Here is a 24952-nt window from a genome sequence, read left to right as displayed (position 1 = left end):
AAGGAATTTATTTTTGCCTCTCTGCTTCTACATTTATCTCCTTACGATGCAGCCAGCATCGTAAATGTTAAAAACATCAGTGTGCTATCAAAAGGACTGCATTATTAAAACAGGTGAGGAACCCCCGAACCCCCTTACAGCCTGCCTATGAACACTACGCCCAAAAACTAAGGTTGAAAACCGGTGTTGTGCCAAAAAGTGATTGCCTGCCAAAAAGTGATTTCCAATGTTTCCGTGTATTTTTTATGTGTAATATCTTTACGTATGTTGGTAAATAGACTTCGGTGAACAGCGTTTACAAAGGGGTTATATATAGAATTAAAAGATTATCTGTTTTTTCAAGTATCTGTGTTATTGTACTCACATTATAACCAATCCGGTCCTTTTTCCCCACTTACAATATTTTTACAGAACTATTGTAATATTTGCTGCCATTTCTGCTGTCTTACTCTTACAAAAGACATTTTTAATGTTAATGAGTTTTTTTTTAACTGCATAAATAAAGGTTCTATAAAAGTCGCTGCCAAAAACTGATTGCGGCTTCTACCTTGTTACACGAATGTTGTTTGTGGCTCAATATGACTTTGTGTCATCCATGAGGGATGCATTTGACATATGTTTCACATATTATATGCCAACAAGTTACTTATAGCAGTTTAAATACGAGCAATCAGTTTTTGGCAAATACCGGAAATCAGTTTTTGGCAGACAATCACTTTTTGGCACAACACCGGCATCCGGCATGGTTACAGTAAGTGTCCATCATCATCCTCCCCTAAAATCAGCTTGCTGTGTAGGTAAGTAAAGCATGATCATTATCAGAGCAGGTAATCTTTGATCCTGATGTCGTCACACTGCAAGTGTTAAGAAACAAGTCCTCAAATAATCATCTGATATCATTTCCCAACAAAGACTGCAAAATTTGTAGCTTTATAATAACAAATACAATATATTTCTACACAATCAGTATATAAAGCTTTGAAGTAGCTATTAACAAAAATAACCAGAGATACATGATCAGAAGGCACAGCGACACAGTGGTGACAGTGAGGAGACTGTAAACATTTTGTCCTGTTTGTCCAAGAAGAAGTATAGCAGGAAGGGCTCGAGTGTTTCCAGAAGGCAGTGTGTTGGCAACGACAGCACCGCTGCTGCTGACGCGGCAGCCACTCCAACAGTTCAAACCTCAGTTTTAAGGCTAAAAACACTTAATGTAGGAAATCTCGCACCAGATGTTTAGGCAGCAGTGAATACAAGGTTATTTAATTCACCCACATACCAAACTGGTGCACCATCATTTTTATTGATTCTCAAGAAATCTAAAAGAATTTGAGTGTTTTTTTTAATGAATTAACCCAACTCCCAAGTACCCATCGTCTCTAAAACAAGGACATCCAGTGCCCAAGAAAATGTGGCCCAACATACACTGAAACCTGGATTTGGTTGAAATTTTGCTGTTACTGGACCATAATCTCCTTTAAAATCCCTCCCTGCTGGATAAGCAGCATCAGCAGTGTGTCTGTGTTTGTGTGTATGTGTGTGTTTGTGTGTGTGTGTGTGAGGAACTGGCTGTTGTTTGCCAAGATGCCGCAGGCTGGCCAAAGGGAGCGCTTGGCCATTAATCAGCGAGGTCTAAACCGACGGATCGAGACGAACGATCCGTTACGCGTTGTCGTACTTCTGCAGAGCCTCTTCTAGCTTGCCCGTGATCTTTTGGAAGAAGGTGATCTGCTGCTGTAGGTAGTGCTGCATCTGCGCCTTGAAGTCTCGCACGCGGATCTGATGGAAATGCTGGATCTCAGCCAGCGTAGCGAAGGAGATGATGTTGCAGCGCTCGTTGATTCCTTCTGCCTGTGCCCGATCCATTTTTCCCTCCTCCACGTGCTTTTGGCTCTCTTTCACCTTTGTCAGCGCTCCTGTATGGGGGATTAAAAAGAGCAGGAATTTTTGAATTTCTTTTCTAATCAAACTAATACATATTTTTCTGTTTTCTAGTCCACGAAAAGCACCCACACCACTAAACCTGCAGTACAAAATTAACAAGTGGAGCATTAACTGACCTACTTGTGTTGTAGAACAAAATATGAAAGTGTCTAAATCACCTCAAAACCCACCGACTTCAACATGAGGAAACCAGAACTGCAAAATGCAAATTTCTGGCCACTATATATCCCACTTTGAATATTTACAGCCTGGAACAAGGAAGTAGTTTCAGTATTTATAGCAAATGTTCACCTTTGTGACATCAGCACTTGGGGTAATATTTTTTAAATAAATGTATTCAAGGTTAGGGGTGTGTCTGTTTTGAGTCACTGTGTGCCACATCTGGGCACATTTAACCACAGGACTGGGAACTCCTGCAGCGCGATCCCTAGAAGTACCCAAGAAGGAAGTCCAGTGGTTCCCCTATGACTGTTACCTCAGTGAAAAATCACAGTTAAAGCACGTGACAGGACCATATGAATGACTTCATGTACAATACAAGTGCAGACCAGAGGTGGAGTTGGGATGATTGTGCTTGGTGACTGTGCCTACAGAGTGTACACTTAAAAAAAAAAAAAAAACACTCAAAGGAGTTGGTTATTCAGTTTCTCTGGTAGGCCCGTTTTATTTCAATCCTGTTGTTTGCTACCCATAGTTAGTGTCCCTTTTAATAGTCACAATAGAAAGGATGAATCACTGGGTGATGTCATGGTAGCGTCTATGGGTTTTCCACCAAGTTCCAAGTTGCTGTTGTCACTACCTGATATTGGCCACACCTGTAGCCTGGCTCTCTGTTGCTATATTTGGGCAGTTATTTATTCTTCAGCAATGGAAAAACAATAATTGGTAGTTGATGTAATATGCTGCTCAGTGAGCAAATATGTTGCTAGAAATAAAATGTAGAGAGAGCATGTATTTAAAACTTCACAGCACGGAGGTCTGTTAAGTTAACTGGTGATAATGGTGGTCTATGTTAGCCCTGTGACAGGATGGTTACCTATCCAGGGTCCACCCCATCTGAATCGGATGAGAAGATAGATGGAATAAAAGAAATTCAATTTCAGTGTTAACCTTCATTTTTCCTACCATTCTGAACTAATAAGAGTTCAACCGCTGTACAAATTGTTTATTTACACAAAACTCCAGAAAGTCCCAGATTTTTGTTAGCATACACTGCACATATAAGTTTTCCAGTCAAGTTAAAAAAAAAAAAAAAAAACCCATGCAGACACAACCAGACAAAACAAAACCACAAGTTTCTTTTTTTTCTAACTCTTTTTTTTTTTAGCACAAGCCCCCCTAAAAAAACAAAACAAAACCTGACCTATCTTATTTGGTCAAGCTTAACCTTTAACTTATCAAACTGACCAAAAATAGTGGGAACACTTATGAGCAAGACAGGCTCTCTGTATCTATATTTAGGAGCACAACTCTAAAAATATCTATTAAGTCATTTCAAAGCCTCGAACCATTTAAGGGATTTTTCTGGCAGTTTCTCTCAACTACCAGGGCTATTTAGGAGTGCACTCATTTTAATAACTGTTTGACATCAACTGTTGGATGTTTGCAGTGCATTCGTGTAAAGCGTGAAAAACTAAGATTGCACCTTTACTAAACTCCTAACGAAAACCCACTGTAACAAATCCACAGAATCATACTCATACTGAAAGTTGCACAAATGCCTGCTCGAGTTTGTCGCACATGCACAAAGAGCTACTTTCTATCATCGCTGTGGTGGGGTCTTGTGGCATTAGAGCACCAGAAATGATGGTTTACAGCCCTGCATTTCTGCATTTCATGCTTAACTGACACTTCCTTTACAAGAAAGTACTACCTTTTCAGTGCCACAAAACAAGCCTTCAGTCAAAAGAGACAAAACATAAGAAATTAGCCTCCGGCTTTCCAGACAGATGGTTCAATGAGAGCGGAAAGCAGAGTCACAACAACAGGAGCTCGTGGCTGATGACTTATCAAACTGCTGACCAGCTGAAAGGAATGAATGTCGTGAGAAATTGATGTTAAGCTGCACGGCGTGAGAAAGTGGTGGGAAATGATGTTCTCTCTGAACTCCCTACTTAAATATGGTCACATATCACAGCTGGTAGCAAACAGGAAAGCCACTGACCATGGACCCACTGGTGAGGATGCGGACATGAAAGTTATGTGTGCGTACATCATTTTTTGATTCCTGGTTCTTAGAATTTGGCCCCAATGTTTCAGTTAGACTTTTAAACAGCATGAAATCAGCTTTACAGCTGAAGTATGCTGTCAAAAATCCCTGAATGTGGTTCAGGTCTCTGATTGTGAAGACTTGCTCGTTCCCTGTGTTTTCTATGGATTGTTGAGTGGACAAAATATGATGCTGTGTTTGGAATTTTTGTTCGGGCATTTGATGGACCAAACACTTAAGAAAATTATTCACAAAGTAACTTAGCCCTGAATAGTTTGAAGTAATAATGTGCTCTAAACATGTGTTTCACTGGTCCTTGCTGAAACACTGGTTTGCCCCATGCTTTAAAACGTGGGAAACCAGTGTAAGACGTACTATATGTGGAAGTTACTGAGTGTTGACACTGAAGAGATGTAGCAAGAGCGGTGAAATAGCGTGAACAGCATGGCCAATTATAATCCTGGCTTCAGAGCAGAGTCTGGAGGTGTGATTTGTGGCCTTAAGGCATGCAAAACGTCCTGTGTTGTTGTGTCATGGGAATTTTTTTTGTCATTATATGAGCTGAGTCACCAGCACTCAGCAAGAACTCAGAGGCAGCCTACTTGTTTCCTGAAATGTGACACCACAAAGGGCACACTGACCTAAGTCACTACCTTTTGTGTTTCCATTAAGTTTCTTTTCTTAGACTCGAGTTGTAAGACCAAAGACCAAACTTGATCACACTGAGAAAAAAAATGCTGAAAATCCTCCCTCAAAAAAGACAACGCGTTGCCCTTCCCCCCACCAAAATCTGCTCAGTTTGCCTTCTGGCTATAGTTCCTTCAGCTGAAGTTTAACCCAGATCTTTGACATTAGTGTGATGTACAGCGGACTGAATATGACAGAAAGAGAGGTGAAAGGGTGTGAGAAAAAAAAAAAAACAGATCAAGTTAACCACAGATGTTGAAAGTATGGATGCTTGTTTCCACCACTGAAAAAAATGTTTGCAATCTATAGGTCAAAATTCCAGGTCGTGATCTCAATTTTGAAACATTTTAAATAAGTAAACTGAACATTTGACTGATGGACGGCATGATAGCGGAAACATGGTGTTTACCTGCACCTTAAAGGTCTCCGGCTTCCTTTGTTTTAAAGCCCACTAATGGATTAAGACAGAATAACTGTTACCATGGAGACTTTGAAAAAGACAAGAGTTTGATCACAGAGATATGGTGTCAATAGAGTGTAATATGGAAAGCTACATGATTTTCACAGCTGCAAGTAAGTTTTGCAGACCTGTTGCACAAACAGAGCTGCTGATCACAGAGAGAAGCTTTTTTTCAGGTGTGGAAGATGCAACATTGCAAACTTCATAGGTCTTACAATAACGTTGGTACGCTGGGAAAATTTGGGCTTGATAAACTTTGACCCAATCATGCAACAAGTCTATAAATGTGACTGTATGCAGTTCAGGCTAATACTGTGTTAAAAATGATATGAAAATGTTAAGCAGGTCCAACTTAATGGGGATCTATGCTTCAGTGCAAAACCCCTCTGAAACCCTACCCTGTAAACTCTGCCACCTACTTAGAAATGTCAGGTCAGGTTGGGTGGATGCAGCCGGATGTAGGAGGGGGAAAAAACCTGGAATTTCATTTCCTTCTCTGACTGGCATCCCATATAAAACACTGGGACATGACCATTAGGCAATCTGCATTTAATGTATCAGCACAAGCATAAATGCTGGCGGCGACGTGGGCCACTTCCTTAGGTTACATCGTAGGCTTTACAAAGCTTCCCCGCAGAAATAAAAATCAGGTCTTAGTGTGATTGCTGCACGACTCAGACAGAAAAGTCAGCAGGTTCTCAATCAGACATGAGGCTGGCATGCTGAAATGCCATCAGATTAATGGAAAGCCATGCATGTCTCAAGGAGTCTTGAGCAGTCTTCATGTGACTCATTATTATTGCTCTTAATCTGTCTTTTTATTGCCAGCACTCATACACTGGCTACTTATTTAAGTGCTATAAGTTACACCGGGTAAAATGAGTCAATCATTAAAAACCTGAGAATTTCTTTCAACGCATCAACATTTTTATGAAGCTTATTTGCTTCTTATAGTTGAATCTCAACCTTTCCTCTTTAACTTTTTCTTCAAAGCACTCGACCTGAGCTGTCTCTCTGATATACTCATATCTAATCCTGTCTATTCTGATCACGCCCAATGAAAACTTGGCCACCTCCAGCTCGGCCTCCTGTCCTGTTTATCAGTGCTACCACCTCCAAACTATACACCACAGTAGCTCTCACTACCATTTCCCTCTTGCTGCAACCCTTCTGTCATGCATCACCCCTAATACTCGTCTCCACCCACTCCACCCTGCACGCACACTCTTCTTCATTTGTCTTGTGCTCGGTCTGCTGCTCTGGTTGACCCCAATTTGTGGTTGTACATATAGTGTATTTATTGGAACAAAAATAGTGAGCAGGATGATCTTTCTTTAGTTATTTCTTCAGCACTCGGTTTAGTTCTAAACTCTAATATTCAAATTGTATGTGATGTCTTAGTTCTCATTAGTTCTTATTACTTACTTCTCCTTATGGCTTCTTTACCTTCCAGTTTTAAAATCTACTCATTATATTTGAGCTGAAGCTTATTTTATATTTGCTAGATATATAAATACAAATAGATGCACAAACCCAACATCACAGATAGTGATGAACGAGGTTAGTCCTGATATTCGCTTGTGTAGAAGTCCTCCCCGCATGGAGGTGGCACCCAGCCCTCCTGGGCTCATTGCAGGAAGCCGTTTCAGGTCTTATATAATCACCAGTTACACAACACCAAGCTACAGCGAGCCTGTGACCTGCACAACCAGCTGCAATGCCCATCTCATCACTCTGTCACCCACTTGCACATCAGAGGACATTTAAATAGGCTTTAACAATATATCAGAACAGACCCGCAGAGTTTGCACAGGAGTGCACGCTGAAAGGCTGACTCAGCAGGAAAGCCTGACATCCTTGTAAATCGATGCTTTCCTTTGCACGCCTGCCATTGTTTTATAACACCATGTGGTGATAAAAACTGATGAGAGCAGAGAAAATACTGATCTTAAGGATGTGCTGAACTGGTAAAATTAAGGAGGGAATAAAATGCATAAATAAAAAAATGTGAATAAGGATAAGGAGGCAAAAGAAAATGTATTAAGGGTTCAGCTTGACTTCTAGGTTCTCCCTTACTGAATTTGTGCTCTGCAAACAGTCTGTGGGATTTAATATAGATAGATAGCATACACCAGTAAACTTCCTCTTCACATCGAAATACAACGATGTGTTATCTATAGTACTACTCCTTCATAAACATGATCAAAACTTTGTGACTGAGCATTTTTACTGACTTATTACTGGCTATATCACTGTGACTACACAGCTCAGAGCATAAAGTTGTGCTCTTTTGTGTTTTCCTTAAAGAAGCACCAATTACAAGATCACTTTTTTTTCACACCAAGCTTTATCTGAACAGAAACTTTCAGCAGCAGAAGCGTCTTCTGTTTAAATTTGGCTAATGCAGAAGGTCAGCACACAAGAAAAAAAAAAGATGTGCTTTCACTTCTACATAATGGTGGCAGCTGAACCAAATTTAGACTGAAACATATGCAGTCAAAAGTTGGGTTTTTTTCTTTGTTAATATTAATATTCATGTTTCCTCTATTTTGATGTTATTTAAACTGATCAAAAACATTTGAATTGTTCTGTCTTTGCTTAAAAAAACAGCTGCAGATTCTTTGATAATCAACACAAATTGTACTCACTGCTAATCCTGCATGGTAAGACCCTAAACAATAAACTTTCTAACAATAAACTTTCTGACAATAAACATTTTCTTCTCTCAAGAGGTTCAAGTTATTAGAAACAACACAATACTTAGGGTGTCAATATTAGATTACAGTAAAGCTAAACAACTTTGGAAAGCAAAGCCATATATGATGTCAATAGTGTGAGCTAGCATTATAGCTGCCAGGCTGCACTCTAACAGCTAATCTGGTCCCTGCGGAGGTGGAGATCAATATGGTGGTGGTCAATGTCCCTCTGTGGGAAAGCTCACATTTCACAAGTCACTTGCATCCAAACCTGTCTGGAGTCTCTGGCCACAGTGAGACAGGAACAGGAGGCTAAAAATGGAATGCAGGTATTGATAAAGTCTGACAAGCAGCTGCTTTGGTATGCTTCATTTCGAGATAGAAACCATCATATCAGTGCAAGACTACCTCTGGAGATAAGCTTCCAAAAAGGGAGTCAAGACACTGTGATTTGTCTCTCTGTGTGCGATTTAAAGTTTACATGTCATTATTTCCCTAAGCTGCTATCATGTGGATGCTCATAAATATGTCTAAAATTTCAAATAATGGGGTTAGCGTATGTTCAAATAATCCCTGTGTGGCATAAGCTCAGGCTTCACCGTGTTCTAGACACTCTATTTCAGAGTTCACTTCAGCCTCTTATATGCTATAACTTTGCCTTTCTCCATGGCTGGCTGATGGACCAATAACACTGCAGACTGTTTGCACCATATACTTTGTATACTGCCTCCATCTGACAGCAGAGCTCTCTGCAGGTAGACAGGCCATCCCCACACTGCCAACAGACTGAACATGCTGAACCATAAATTCTGCTTAATACGGATATACCAGGCATAAAACGTCTGCAAGCACAGAGGTGTTTTAACCTTCTGTTTACAAAATCCAGCCAATCAGAAGAGAGCGGGCTTTAAAGGAAGTAGAAAGGAGATCAAATGCGTTGCTTCAGACAGAGGACGAAGAGAAGGGGCTGGACAAAAGAATTATTTTGAACATGTGAAGCTACTCTAGTGGAGTCTACACAGAAAAATGCAAACAGGAAATGAACATGATATAGATCCTCTTTTAACTTTTTGTCTTTCAATCCCAGCCAATTTCACTTGTGCACCACTTCTCCAGAAACGTGCAGTTTGGCTTCAGACAACAAAGGATGTGGTCAGTCCTCTTTTCAGGTGTGGAGAGAGGCTAACGGGAAAGAAGAAGCACACTTCCTCTACATGTGGTGACGATGGTTGTAAACAGAGCAATAGATAGAAATGAAAAATTGAAAAATTATTAAAGAGTATTACTAATGAGTATGTATGTGGCTGGTGTACCTTTATGTTCCCAGCCCCACAGCTGTGTCTTCAAACAGTGATATGACAGTGAAACCTAAGCCCCCAGTTTTTATACCATATATATATATATATATATATATATATATATATATATATATATATAGACAGACACACATATATGTGTGTGTATAGATAGATAGATTTTTAATTTTTTAATTTTAGTGCTTTGCTGCAGCAGTAGCAGTTGCCATGTGATGGAAAATTATAAAAGATACTAAAGTGAGTAGACATAAATATACACTGGAGGCTGAATATAATGATACCTGCGTGAATACTTTTGCAGTAGATATTTGCATTTAATGCTCCTCAGGCAGTCTGAGTGACAGGCTTCAATTCAGGTGTCATAAACAAGCACACGTTTGGAAATACTGGCTGTACAGTAAGCACGTCAACTGTTCTTCTATGTAGGATTATAAATGTTTACAGCCTCTAACAGGTATGATAAACTGGAACAGACTTGTAATTTTGTTTGAAATTGATTATTGGCTTAAAGAATGATTACAAGGAAATGAAAGCTCATGTGGAAGAAAAACCCAAAAAAACTGGCTGAACTGGACTCAGAATAAAGGAACAAGATGAGATCAAAGCAATTTTAGATTCAATATGCTCTTCCTTTAATCTCCTGCATATCGCGGGTTTTCCTTCAGCTTTATTTTTCGTCTACCGCTGTGTGTTTGTACTACTCCTTGATCTTTTCTCAACATTGTGCCTGCAGCAAGGTCTTCCAAATATCTTATCTGTGGAATTGGGCTGGGCTTATCACACCAGACTGTGTGAATGGCTGTCGCCTTATTTGGAGCTGTATGTGGCCTACGTGGTGATCTTGATTTGAAGTGACTGGGATGTTTGTAACCCACTGCAGCCACTACAAAGTCTGTCCTGTTTCCTCACTCTCTGTCATCGACTGTGGAGTGAAAGGGCCCAGTGGTTTGGGGGCACAGGCAGTGGCACTGGCAAAATGCCATTTTTAGCATCTTTTGTAAAATTGTATGTCTTATCAATGAAGCACAAGTAAGATGTTTTTAGTGGGATTGTGGAGAAAAATGAGAAGGATTAGCCTGTGAGAGCACACTAGCCCGTGTCCTCTGTCATGTCCCACATTGCACTGTTTGAGGCAGGACTTTCAGTTTGTATCTACAAAGGCGGAAAGCAGTCTGTCAGGTATGACCTACAGACCAAAGGTGTGGTTTGCTTTTTGTTTTTCTCTTGCATTAACTGTACCGCATATATGGCAGCGATTGTGAGAGCAGTTCCACAGTTTCTTTTGTATAACAGTGTATCCTCTCATGAGTGACATTTTGCCACACAATGAACAATTGCTGGGCCAGGGTACTGTAGGAGGATGGCCTAGATTAGTCTAACAATTTACTTAATCTGTGCAAAGACTGACGAGGCTTCACCGTGGAAGGACATTCTCTCCGTCCACTAACACGTGATGCTTCACCAGCAATGGAAACTCAAACATAGGCCGAAGGGTTCCACCCAATCAACAGGTGGGACAAACAGAGGCAGCAGCATGTAAGCCAATTTCCAAATGCAAACAACGGCTATTTGTTTTGCAAAGTGCAATAGCCTGTGTAGTAACCTGACTGCAGTTTAACAACAGCAAATATGCCTCAGACAAAATGACCCTGTTTATCTTGTCACAGCAAGAAAAGATGCTTATTTCTCTACTTTGAAACCTCAGAAAAACTTGTGGTTGAAACTGAAGTCTTAATGATCCCACAGCTGCCATATTGCTTTACTTTAAGTGTATATGTGGGTCACTGGGATTATGAAACATTTTAAGCACATTCTTCTGAATTTGAATTGTGTGTATTTGATCATTTTCTGCCTTTGTAGTTCAGTTTGGTCTTTATGCTTACTGCGTAAAATTCATTTGTAATCATCATAAATTCCCCACTGACGTCTCAAGGATCCAAAGACGTAAAGCAAAATAGCTGAGGCTCCTCAGAGGGCACAAATCTAGTAAATGTGTATGACTGTGGTTACCTTTCTGAACATGGATGATGTCTGGGTAGTTTGCCAGATGTCCTTGGTAAAGAGCTAACAAATCCATGATTGGGTCGAGATCCTTGTTGGGCTGCTCAGCGAAATATTCTCCGATGGTTTCAAATGTGTCCCCAGTGAAGGAGATCGCCTGGTTGAGTCCTGCAGAATACATCTGCTGGTCGATTTCGAAGGCTTGACTGAGGACCTTAAATGACATCCCTACTTTTTGATACTCCTTCTTGAAGCCACTGATCTGCTTTCGGGCAAACTCACTGACGGTGGCATTGAGCTGCAAGGTGCTGTCGTCCATTCTTTTAGTAAAAGTCTTGAATCCATCTATTTTGCTCTCCACCTCCTGGAAGTCTAACGGAACCGGCGGGGGGCTGATGGTGAGGAAAAAGTTGGCTCCGACCATCTCGTCCTTCTCTGCCTTCCTCTTCCCCTGCTTCCAAGCCTTCTCGTCTGCGCTGTTGCACGTGAGGAAGTGCTGGAAAACATCACACCTGGCCAGGACAGGATGACTGGTCATGTGGTTCATCCACCATATGAGGCCTTTCCTCCTCTTGGAGATAAAATCCTCTTCAAACCGCCCCGTGGCCTGCTTCTCTGGAATGTGTGGCACCGAGATTACGGGAAACTTCTCCACTAGCCGAGCATACAGCCAGTCAAAGTGCTTATACCTCCTGTTCACCGGGTTCTGTGTGTGGGTGGGTGTCAGTTTATAGGAAATGTAGCTTTTCATGCCCTTGAACTTGGTCTGTTTAGTGGGGTCATCAATCGCACAGTTGAATGGGTAAGGGTTCTCTTGCCACTCTGGACCATAATTACCCATCACCACGCAGATTTTATCCCCATCCTTCACAAAGCCGGACGCCTCTCCGAGCACAAACGCCTCTCCCCCTGACTTCACAAAGGTCGAAAACCTGTTCAGGTTCCTGCTCACTGTAGCAGAGCTCTTGGCTTGCTGAGCATTACCTCGTGGCACTGATGATGTTGTCACTCTGTAAGTGGACGGTCCATTGCCTTCATAGTCATGGTACCGTCCCCCTACAGTACCTGGCTCATCTGCCACAGTAGAGCTGTCATCCCAGTCATCATCCCAGTCATCATCGCTGCCTTGGCTGGGCTGCTGGTAGCCGTGCTGCTGCTGCTGTAGCGGCTGTGAGAAAGCGGGGAAACCAGGAGGAGACGGTTTAGAAAAGTTCTCAACTTTAGGTTTATAAGAGCCGTCAAAACCTCCGGATGGGATGTTGGCGTATCTAAAGTCCGGGTTAGCGTCCCCAGATGTGTTGCAGCTGTTGTTGTTGACAGTGGTGCAGGCGGCATCGTTCCGCAGGATCTCCACGTACGAAGCGGGGAACAGTCCCCTTTCCCCTTTGCTGTTCACCCCTTCGAACCAGCCCTCGATGTCCTTTTCGCTGTACACAGTCAGGATCTCATTCTCCTTCACCGACACCTCTCCGGGGTTTTCAGAGTTGAAGTCGTACAGCGCTCTGGCTCTGAGCGCCATGATTCACCACAGCTGGAAGGAGAGCAGGACAGCGGGCTCACTTACGGCTGGCTGGCCGGGACAGAGGAAGGCACAGCGGGCAGCCGGGCTAGCTCGGTCAGTCCAACAGTAACTACTCTCAAAACTCCGAGCACAAACTTCTACAACAGCGTCTTCAAGCAGATCCTCTCAGCGCGGTCCTCCGTGTTGGGGAAAAAAAGCACTGGGGTGTTTGTAATCCTGCAGCGTGCAAACCTGGATTAGTGGGTTTTTTTTTCTTTCCTCTCTACAACAACACTAATCTGAGCTCCAGCAGTCACCCTCCGATCCCTCTCGTACGCTTCTGTCTTCACAAGCTGCGCAGCAACCGCACGTCAACCAGGCTGAATAATCGAGGGTGGAGCAACAGCACGCCGCGATCCGCCCAGACGACACAAATCAACCTGCCGTGAGCGCTGCGAGTTTCTCTAGACTCGATGACTGATTGATTCCAATCGGAAACAAACCGTTGCGCCTGCGGGGAGCAACGGCAGAGACATAACAGCTGATAAGATGAAGCCTCAGCACATGATTTAAGGCTTAAAGTATTCGCTGAGGTCACAGTCAGGAGTTTTACATATTGTGTTAGTGAATAAGAGGCGTTCCATACGGTTATAACGCTCTAAATGCAGTCTACAAATTCCAGAAAAGTAATGACTATTATAGGCATCAAATCCCAGAGCTTCACTGCATAATTACTTCAAATTAAGATTATACATAATTATTAATGATTTTTTTTAAAGAGGCCTGACTGTTGATGATGTTGACTCTAGTTAATAATTAACAGTGCAGCGCAAGGGCAAGAAGAAGAAAGGGGTCATTCTCCTGCATCAATTTACATTTCATGAGTACTTTGATCCATTTCTGTATATGAAAATACAGCAGGAGTCTTAGTTCTGCATGTTTTTATGGCATACAGCTTAAGCTTAAGCTGTATCTTATTGTCAGTGATTATAAATACAAAGTGTTTCCAGCAAAACTATAAGTTTTACTTATTTCTCAAAATATTAAGGAATTAACTTCACTGTCCTTAATCGTAGCTATAATCGAGAACAAACCAAGGAGTCATTGAATTTTCCAATGCTTAAAATTTTACAGTCTTATCAAAGGAAATGGCAAATATTTGCACACAACAAGACCCGCTAGTCTGAGATAAGACCGCAAATGATGTTCGGATATCAGGAGTCAGGCTCGGATTTCGGTGGTTTCTCAGTCAAAAGTAATGCCAGCAAAATACTGATATCATCCTGACTTTGTTCGCATTCTAAACACTCATACTTTCAGTTAAAGGCTCAATGGGGAAATTACTTCTGTGTATTTTAAGTCAGTTTAATGTCCAACTTATAAGTTAATAAACTACAAAAAATACAATAAGTCTTTGGATAATTTAACCGAGACATAAATGGTAAAATTTCCTCTATTTTCTCCACTGATAACCTTGCATGCCTCAACATAGCCACCTATAAAGGACACAGACAATAAAGTGTGGGAGAGACGGGATTCCATTATTCTGATGATTAATAACGCGATTATCGAACTTATATTCCTAGTATCAGAAAATTGTTACATGCGGTCGCTCCACTTTCCATCCCAAGTACTGTTTATCGATTCAAAATTGAATAAAAGCTGAAAAGCTTTGTTTAAATGGTGTTACATATAGCAGGTAAGCATTTCCTTGGGAAAGAGGTCCATAAATTCACTTTGCCTGGTAGACACTGCCCCCATGTGGCACATTTTTGTTTTGTCTCTCAGTGAAAGTGTGTGAATTCTTTACATTACCCAAAGTGCTATTGGTACAAATAATATAAATGAAAACGATTAAACATCGGGGGGTTCTTAATAATAAGTAGCAAAGATAAGGGGATGTTTTTTAAAGTGTGCATCTGTGTCACAACTCAATTCACTCAACATGAAATGAAAATAATACTATTTTAGTGAATGGCCTTATAATAAAACAAATGACTTTTTTTTTAGTTCAAAGTACGGTAAGTTAATCATACGTGCGGGTTTATGTGGGACTACACAGCATTTTTATCCCTTGTTCTCCTGTCCCACATTTTGACTCGTCTCATATTTGGACTGACTCTGCAGGACACTTTTCTGAAGTCTGACTACTACCCAACGCGTGTGAAGAAAGCAGGGACAGCCTTTTTAAATTACATTCAAGTGAAGGATAGCATATCTGATGTTATATCCATCAAAACAGTCACCCAATCCACAAGCTTTGCAGATGCTGATGAATATAATGGCATTTACCAGAAAGAAAATAAAATGCCAGCATTTACTTTTTCAGCTTTTCACTGAAAACACAACATCCAGATGAAACGAATCAGCGTTTGGTTCATCTGGCACAGAGTTTTCTTCTCTTTTTCTAGAACGTTTTCAAAATTTTGAGAAAAGAGATGGATGGATACGAAAATATGGTGTTAAGTGACAGTACGCGTCTGTCATAAGCAGTGTTGGGTAAGTTACTTTAAAATAGTAACTTAGTTACATTACTAGTTACTTCTCTCAAAAGTAACTCAGTTACTTCAAGTTACTCGTTACTTTCAAAGTAACTAGTTACTAGGGAAAGTAACTTTGGTTTTACTCAGAATTCTCTTGTTAATGTGTTTCTTCCATAACTTTGCCAGTCTTCTAGCTTGCTCACTTGCCACAAGTGCACTGTGCCACCTACCAATAGAAAGGAAAAGATAATGTGCATATTTCCACGAGAGAAATCCCACGCCTGGACCGTTGACCGCCGCCATGATTCTAGCCTACGTCACAGTGTCATGTGTGCCTTTTACATCCAACACAAAAACTGCAGTCGTGATGCTTTTGATTGTACTCAGAACTCGGAAATTCTGCCTTCTGAACAGGAAGATGTAGGTAACACCAGACTGCAGATGAGCTGCATACAGGGCTGGACTGGGACAAAAAAATCGTCCCGGGCATTTTGACTAGAGACTGGCCGCCATTATAGCAAAAATCATAAAGCCTTTGAATGAAAACAAACACTGCTGTGACAGTGATGTTCACTGTTTTGATGGTATATATGTATCAATCTATCAATCGTTTGTTGTAAGATTCAGATAATTATTTTTTAAAAGCGAGACATTTTAAATGAGAATAAGAAAGAAAAGTATTTCTTTGTGCCCCCCTTTCCCTGTTAGTGCCCTACATGCCCCCCTGGCCACACTTTGCTAGACCCGCCCCTGCACAGTTACCAGCTGTCAGCTACTTAGAAAAGGATCCTGGTGTTATTTGTCTCTCAGAAACAGTTCATAACTTCAACTCATCCATGTCACCTAAAGGGTAAACCTGTTTCTCCATCACCTGTTCAGCTCTGATGATTCAGTAAGGACATCTGGTTTCATCTTCATGTTTCCCTCTCACCAGATAACCAAACCGACATCATGACCAGCAGCTTTACAGCTGTGGCTCCAGCAAACATCAGCTGATACTAGAAATTAATATTAAATAAATTCTAACAACAGCTGATCAAGCTTAAACGTGCTGCTGTTGTTTAGCGCGACATCCGCTGGTTTCCTCTTTCTGCGCAAAGTGAGCGATAAATAAACAAGAGAGCCGATCAGCTGATCATTGATCAGTTTTCATGATTGAAGTAAAAACGGGAGAAGGAGGGGGAGAGAATGAGAGAAGAAGAGGCAGCTGTGCAGCGTAAACACAGAATAACTCCAGCTTTGTGCCTTTTTCATTGTAGCTGAATTACGGGACAAACTGTTCCTTTTCACCCCAATAAGAAACGCGTAATATTTTCTCTGAATACCAGACGGGACGGTTGGCAACTCTAATAACTTATGAACAAAATAAAGTTCAACATCATTAACTTCATAGCACCACCCAGCTGTATAGAAACTCCGTCATGCTAGCTAGCACGCAGTACGGAAAAAGTCAGAATAACGAAAATAAACTAAACTTGGTTCATATCTGACCCAGAGAGACTGCAGGTCATAACTTCTTACCTGAAGTTCAGTTCACACTTGGACCGGCGGCCGCCTCGGGTCTCTTTTCCTTCTGCATCCCCTTTCCTTCATCCACCTGCTGCCCTCCACCACTTGCTAATGTTACTGAATCTGTGGAAGCTCTGCGACAGCCACCACACGAAGTAACGACCCTATCTAAATCCCAGTAACGACTAACGCGTTCCTGATTTTGGCATAATAACTAGTTACCGTGCTCGTTACCACAATAATAACGTAGTTACTGTAACGCGTTATTTAATAACGCGTTAGTCCCAACACTGGTCATAAGTGGCTAAATATCCCTAATATTGACACATAAGCCTCACAAAAGGTATGAAAATCTGATAACCTGCAAAGTTTGTTGTCTTTTTATTTTAAAATGAGAATTCAAAACTCGGACTTGTCCCATATTGTCTTTCACAAGCAGTGCTTGTTCCACATTTAGATTTTTGATCACTCTGAGCTCAGGTAGTAGAGTAAGTCTGTTTGTGATTCTGGGTTTCTCTCCTGGATGTGGATATGGATAGGTGTCCTTGAAAGTCCTGATGGGCTTTACTTCTGGTGCTGTGTTATCTCAACCACTATATACCTACAGGCCACCAGGGGTCTCTCCACTGACATTTGAGTGAGCCAAATTCCAGAAAAAAAGAACATTACTAGACACGTAGCCTATACGTTTACACGTTTGAAATTCTCTGTAGATGAGTTCAAAAGCAATGTTATCCTTTGGACTCTTCTTACCACTTTTCCACAATTTACAGACTTGTCCACGGGACATCCATTTCACCTTACTTTACTGACTTCAGGGAGGTTTCCTTAATAGCACATCACATTAAATATTGAAGAAGGATGTGGTCTCCAGAGATATAAATAACTTCAGTATTCAGCTTCCATCACATAAGCAGACTTTTTACATTGATATAACATAACTGCATTGCGTGAGCTCTAATCGTGCTTTGCTCTAATCTAGAGCAAAACACGATTAGAGCTTCATTAGAGCTTCAAATTAGCGGGATAAAAGTAGTAAGAACTATCTAGAGTCTAGATAGTTCTTACTACTTTTATCCCGCTAATTTGAAGTTTTGCCCACGGATAGTTTTCTTTACAGTCTTTTTGGGGAAGGTGATGAGATGAAACCATATTTGCATAGGGTGCCATAGTAGTAGCTAGCAATACTCTGAGGCTTCTTGATCAAAGTTGGTTTTTTTTTTGTCACCCTTTGCGTGAAAGCTGTTATGCACCTGCATATGCATTCTTTCTTGTTCTTCTTCGGATTAATAGCCACGTTTAGGAACCAGTCTTTCACTCTCATGTATGCTTATCATGTGATCTCTTCTCGTTCATTATGCATAGTGTGCTATATTATGCCAGAGTTTGTTTTAGTCTGCTCGAAAGCTCGATAACATTGTAGAAAACTGCAGCTGAAGCTGAAAGATGTGTTAGATCTGCGTGAACACCAGTAATCTGGTGGAATGTAAATAAGTACAGGATGTTTTTTTTTCCAGTTGACATGACATTAATATTCCATGCTCGATGCTGCCAGAACTGTCCGCTTCCTTTGAAAAGGACATGTGAGCCAAATGTTTAATGTTACATAATGATTTAATAATCTATATCTCTCTGTATATTCCATAATCCTTACTTTGGCGTGTGGCTGTAACGCAGATTATGTGAGAAAATCTATTCATCTTCAGTGTCAGGGGAGTATTTACTATTAAATCATATGATTCGGAGTGAAAACATAAACAGAAATCATCTCTGAAATCTACTTAAAAGTAAATAATAATAAAGAAACAAAAAGGCAAATTTAGCGACATTCAGCCTCACAGTGAAAATAGACAACCCATGTGTTTGGTCATGTGACCGCGATGCGTGCGCAAAACGACGTGCGTGACGTAGCGTGGAAGGCTTCGTAACAGTTTCCTCAACCAAACACTCAACTGATATTGTGTGATAAAAACTGGAAGTCTGCCGGTGGAAGAAGGAGCTGTTTGTTGAGAAATACACTCACCAACCCGGCGACCCTCGTCTTCTGAAACAACCGGAGACTCTGCTGCACTGAAAGTTGGTTCAGTGGCGAAGAAGGCGGCTACATTCTGCCTGTAAACCCTCCGAAAAGGGCTGGTTTTTATTTTGCTTTGACTGTCGAAAGGCGGGGGATACGAAGCGACGTACGGTGAAAATCCGTAACATTTTCGACTCACTGAAGAAAACAGAAAACAAAAAACGGAATTGCTACAGAGCCAGTTCGTGCTGCTGTGACTGGTCAGCGATAGTACATGGATTATCTGGTAAGTACGTGAAATGAAATGCCGTGGGGTTCCTTGTGCCAATAAGAGACCGCTTTGAACGTTTGTTTTCCTGGCAGTTGGGCTCCCAGTGAAGCTGTTGGTGTCACGCAGGTGTGTGACCTTTTAACAGCCAGGTGTTTGTTACTATTAACTAATTTTGTGTTTAACTATAGGCGTGGTGACATGTGTTGTTTTATGCTAATGTCAGGTTTCTGTTGTAGCCTCTAGGTTTTGCCTGGTAGCTGTTTCTAGCTGTTCGACACAAGTCTAGGCATCTAGGTACACTCTTCAGGTGTTTCTAATGTGCCACGAAGCTGCCATGCTTCACACAACTCGCTGCTGCTGGGGATAAAGCTGCACTATGTTGGATTTGGAGTCAAACTGTCACTCGAAGTGACAGTTTGTCACTGGGTTGAGAAATTAGTTCCCCTGCATACTTTTAATATCTGTGATTAAAAACAAAAAGAAGAGATTTATTTCAATCCGGACTAGTGCACCAGCTTTAAACCGTGAGATTATGTTTTTTGGGTCTTTGCCCACATTGTAGGAATGGGATGGGTGCTGGTGAAACAGTGCAACAATGGAGAGGAAGCTGTAACTGAAGGCTTTCCCTGGGAATTTATGAAGCCGGAGGAAAAAGTGTACACAAACAATGTGCTGTCATCTCACATGGGGGACATGACAGTGTGAAATGCAAAGGAACTTGCCCACCCAGTGTTATCAGCTTGTTTATAGTGGGCCTCCCAAGATGTGACCGAAGAGGAACTTCGAACTTTGGCTTCGCTGGGACATTTCTTGAGCAAAGATGACAAAGTCTTATCCAGCAGCTGCCACCACAACAGCTGTACTGTTAATGTCTACCTTGCTTGTGGCTTCTGTGACACACTTTTAGTTTACTTGGGTTATACTGTAAACTCTGTTAGATGGTAATGGAAAGTTCTTGGTATCAAAGGGTGAAGGTACAGTTGTCAAAAATAGCAACTGTGTGTCATGAAATTAATGTAATCTGACTTTCCTTAGCCTCCTTTGTTTTTCTGATGTAAGGTTTTTTCTGCAAATAAGCATTTTTAAGTGCTGTTTAATGTACTAAAGCTTAAAATACACTTTTTTTTTTTAAATCAAATGTGCAGACTCCTCTGAAGTCAGGTAACACAGACTCCTTGCCTCAGCTATATGAGGACCAGTCATCCTTGTATGTGTAGTAATCCCCTCAAAATGACCATTTTGAGCCAACAAAAACCCAGCAGGTGCTTCACAGACATGACAGCATTTACAACGATTTCAAATCATTTTGTAACAACTGCACAAAAAACAGGCTGCCATATATTCTCCTCATCATAAAGCACAAAGTAAAATTACCCCTATGTACATATTGACAGGAATGTAAACACTTTCCAGCTTACGTGCTTGAAGGATTTAAGATTTGGTGTGACAAATAGTTTTGTGCAGAAAGCACAGCTGTAACTGTGGGCTGTTGGAGCTGAGTGCTTGGCTGTCCTCTGAGGTCAGGCACTCAATAGGCGCAGGGCCTCCTTTCCTGCTGTGCAACACTGGAAACCTGGCTCAAGCCTAGGCCAGAACTGCGTCTCTTTCGCTTTCCTATATTAATTTGAATGTGTTGCTAAACTTTTAATAAGTTATTCTAGTCTTGCTTCCTGTTCAGGCTTTTTGGTAAGGTTTTGCATCAGGTTTCGTGCAGAGCGGTAGCACAAATAGGAATGGAAGCTGACAGTTACTGCACATTGCTGGGAAATAACTGTGGTTTGAGCTTTGACAGTAGTTGAGATGTGGTGTATTCAGTTGGGAGCTGGAGCATGTTGAAGAGGCTGTACTTCTGCGAGGTCAGCATTGTGTTTTTAAAAAAAGGCCATACTGACCTGCTGCATCCATGTAGGAATTTGGTGCTAGTTGTTGCCATGACGCAGTCTTACCATGGTACATTTGTAGTGTTTGGCAATGTCTTTGGTTTGATTGTACAGCATATGTCTTTAATTACTTTAAAATTGAGAATTTCATGGACAAGTTGGAGTTTATTTTGGATTTTCTCTAATCCACACATGTTTTTTTTTTTGGTTTTTTTTTTTGAACTTTTAATTGCAGAGCAGGAAAACAGCAGTCACCAGCATATACATACACAGGACAAAGATGCATCTACATGTATAGCAGGACGTGGGAGGCAGAAAGAGAAAGCCAACAGCAATATTAATAAACAATGAAAAAGGTTAACAATCGTCCCTTTGTTGCCAGGCTAAATCCCGTAAGCCCGATTTCAACCTCTGAGCAGAAGGAGTGTTCAGGTGGGCCAAAAAAGGGTCCCATATGCGATAGAAAAGGAAAGGTTTGTCCTTAAGTGCTGTAGAGAAGGCTTCCATTGGCATGATACATATCACAGACTGTAGCCACTGGTTGACAGATGGGGCCTTATCAGAAATCCACAGTACCATAATGCACTTTCGAGCGTAGTGCAGCAGTATGTGAAGGAGATCTTTGCTGCGAAAGCCGGCAGGTAGCTCATCGTTCAGTCCTAACAGGCAAGTCCTTGGACCCAGATGCAGTCGGCAATTAAATATAGTACATAGCTTGTCTATAAGTGATCTCCAAAACTGTAGAATAACAGGGCAGCTCCACAGACAATGAAAAAAGGAACCAACAGCAGACTGACATTTGTTACAGAGATTAGGCAAAGCTGGATACATTATGTGTCTCTTCTCGGGTGTAATATAAAGCCTATTTATAAGTTTAAACTGCCTTTCCCAAATAGAATTAGATGCCAAGGCTTTAAAAGGACGACAACACAACTCATCCCAAGCTTCAGCATCTATAGCGCCTACGTCTGATTCCCATTGGCCCTTGATTTTGTTAGAGTTATCCATTCTAAGATCAGAGAGAATGTTATAAATCTTTTTAGTGATACATTTTAGTTGGGTAGTTTTTACCATGAGTGATTCTATAGGAGAAAGACCAAACCCTCCATTCAAATCCTTCAATTTAGAAGTAATATAGTGCTTTACCTGAAAGTACTTCAAAAAATCCTTATTGGTCAGACCAAACTTGTTTTTCAGTTGATTAAAAGTAAGAAGAGAGTTCTCATGAACAAGATCACCCACTGTATTAATCCCTTTTTGAGACCAGTCCGCAAAACCAGCCTGAAGACCAGGTAAGAAGTCAGGGTTTTCATGAATAGGAGTAAGAAGGGAGAAACAATTATAATATCCTTCCAGGCGCCTGACTTTGCGCCAAATAACGAGCATATTCTTTAGCACCATATTATCTTGTGTTAGAACTGTGGCTTTACCTGAGGAAATATATAGCAGGTTCCGCAACGGAATGCCCTTTAAAGAAGCGGACTCAGCGCTGAGGTAAATGGAATCCGGATCGTCCATAAACCATTCTGTAAGAAATTTAAACTGTGCAGCCAAGAGGTATTGTGGGAAGGAGGGAGCGGCAAGACCGCCTTTCTGAACAGGCAAACACAGAAAACTGTATCTCAGCCTAGGTCTTTTCTTACGCCATATAAAAGAAATAATTGAACCATTTAATTTTGACAAAACCTTTTTGGACAGAGCAAGCGGTAACATCTGGAATAAATACAAGAGGCGAGGGAGGATATTCATCTTGACCAGATGAATACGACCTAAGAGAGACAGAGGGAGGCTGCACCACCTACCCAAATCGCGATTGATGGTCTGAATTAAAGGGGTGTAGTTCAGACTATATATTTCTTTTAGATTCGGTGAAATCTTTACCCCTAAATAAGTGAAACCGGAGGGAGACCAACGAAAAGGCTGAGAAATGTTTGGATCAACCTCATTTAGAACAGAGAGGGGCATAGCCTCACTTTTAGAAAAATTGATCTTGTAGCCTGAGAAGGAGCCGTATTGGGAAATTAACGCAACTAATCTAGGAATTGAGTGAGCAGGAGAATTTAGAAAAATTAAGACGTCATCTGCATAAAGTGAAATCTTATGTTGAGAATTGTTCAAACAGAGTCCTTCAATAGCAGCATCCTTCCTAATGGCTGTGGCAAGGGGTTCCATAGCCAGGGCGAATAACAAAGGGCTCAGCGGACAGCCCTGTCGACTGCCACGTTCAATACTGAAATTGTCTGACCTATAACCATTGGTAATCACTGCCGAAAGAGGGGAAGTATAAAGGATCTGGATCCATTTAACGAAGTTGTCACCTAAACCAAATTCTTGAAGTGTGAAAAGAAGAAACGGCCATTCCAGACGGTCAAAGGCCTTTTCAGCGTCAAGTGAGATGACTAGAGCCTCAGGGTTAAACAAAGATGAGTGCTGAATAATGTTAAGTAGGCGCCTCACGCTATGTGTGGAATACCGCCCTCGTATAAAACCAGTTTGATCATTCTCAACGATCGAAGGTAGTATTGGCTCAAGACGTACAGCCAGGACCTTAGCAAGTATCTTCAAATCAAGATTTAAAACAGATATAGGCCTATAGGAGGCGCATTCTTCTGGAGGTTTCCCCTTCTTCAGAATTAGCGAAATATTAGCCTCCATTAAGGAGGGGGGGAGAGTGCCTGCCTCAAAAGAGGACAGAAGCATCTTATACAGTGGGGAAGTCAGAATCTTACTAAATTTCTTAAAGAATTCCCCCGTGAACCCGTCTGGACCCGGGGCTTTGTTATTTGGAAGCATCTGAATAACTTTCAAAATTTCACTTTGCGTTATAGGTTTACATAAGTCATCCCTTTGGATTTCAGTAACTTTAGGTAAATTTAGTCCTAAGAAGAAGTGATGCATACCTTGTTCCAATGTTGGTTTAAACTGGGAGGTATATAACTGCTTATAAAAAGTTTTAAAAGTATCATTAATAATTAAATTGTCATATTTAGGTAAACCAGATGAGTCTCTAACACATGGGATATTACAACCAGCACCCTTATTATGAAGAAGATTGGCCAGATAGCGGTTAGGTTTATTAGCAAACTCATATAACCTCTGCCTCATGAAGAAAAGAGATTTCTCAGCCTTTCTTGTCAATAGTGCCTCCAAAGCTGTTTTAACCACCTGAATTTCATTCCTTAATTGCTCTGAAGGTGATTCATTATGTTTAGCTTGCAGTTCGTGCAATTCCAGTTCCAATTTCCGTTGTTCCATCTGATTTTTCCGCTTCAGGCCTGCTGAATATGATATAATCAGTCCACGGGTGTAAGCCTTCAGGGTGTCCCAAAGCAGGCCTGGAGAAACTAATCCACACATGTTTAAAAAGTAAACATGCACTCTCAAATAAATACGTATCCCCACTAATATTTGGTTAAATGTCCCTTAGCAAGTTGTACCTTAACCAGAGGCTTTTGGAGCCATTAACAAGCTTGTGGCATAATTGTGGCATAATTCTAGATGTATATTTAATCACTTTTCTTGGCACATTCGATAGAGTTCATTTAAATCTAGGAAACCCCCCCCAAAAAAAAAATAAAAAAAAATTAAAGTGCATAATAAAAATCCTAACATTACCGTGACATTCATTCCCACGATGAGTGTGTGGAAAGTTTTGACCACAGCTGTCTGTGAAAACACAAACATGGCAGTACTGTTAGTTGGTTCATTTCTATAGCTCACACAAGAACATATAGGGTTATTTATAATGGTATTCTAGCAGACATGACCTTTTTAAATAGAAATTTGCTTATTAGACTGTAAGGCTTTATGTATTATTCATATAAGAAATATTTTATCCCAAAAGTTGGGAAATTGTTGTGTTACATCAGCCAGCACATTAAATACAACTTTTAACAACAAAGCTCAAATAAAGTATATTGGCTCAAAAAAATTAAATGTATAATAAGGCAAAGTAGCTCAAAAAAGGGTTTAATGAAG

At 41.0% G+C, this 24952-nt stretch overlaps 2 protein-coding genes across 3 annotated transcripts in view; one reads left to right on the top strand and one right to left on the bottom strand.

Moving 5' to 3' along the window:
• Nucleotides 1–13140, bottom strand: snx18a (sorting nexin 18a). The gene is made up of 2 exons (XM_085367453.1): nucleotides 11323–13140; nucleotides 1–1916 (listed from the first exon to the last, which is right to left on the bottom strand). The coding sequence occupies exons 1-2, from the start codon at nucleotides 12830–12832 to the stop codon at nucleotides 1663–1665; spliced, it is 1764 nt and encodes a 587-aa protein (XP_085223579.1). The 5' UTR covers nucleotides 12833–13140; the 3' UTR covers nucleotides 1–1662.
• A 5580-nt stretch (nucleotides 13141–18720) lies between these two features.
• Nucleotides 18721–24952, top strand: part of LOC146621548 (ADP-ribosylation factor-like protein 15) — a 109559-nt gene continuing 103327 nt past the window's right edge. For both annotated transcript variants that reach the window (XM_085367456.1, XM_085367455.1), the window contains exon 1: nucleotides 18721–19109. In XM_085367456.1, coding sequence (XP_085223582.1) covers nucleotides 19098–19109 — 12 coding nt within the window. In that variant the 5' untranslated portion in view covers nucleotides 18721–19097. The remainder of the gene's footprint in view (nucleotides 19110–24952) is intronic.

This window comes from Diplotaxodon limnothrissa, linkage group LG12, assembly GCF_057381915.1.
Source record: "Diplotaxodon limnothrissa isolate DT_005_m linkage group LG12, D_limnothrissa_male_GT1.1, whole genome shotgun sequence".
NCBI lineage: Eukaryota > Metazoa > Chordata > Actinopteri > Cichliformes > Cichlidae > Diplotaxodon > Diplotaxodon limnothrissa.
The sequence above is the reverse complement of the archived record's forward strand: the minus strand, read 5'-3'. Positions and strand labels throughout refer to the sequence as shown.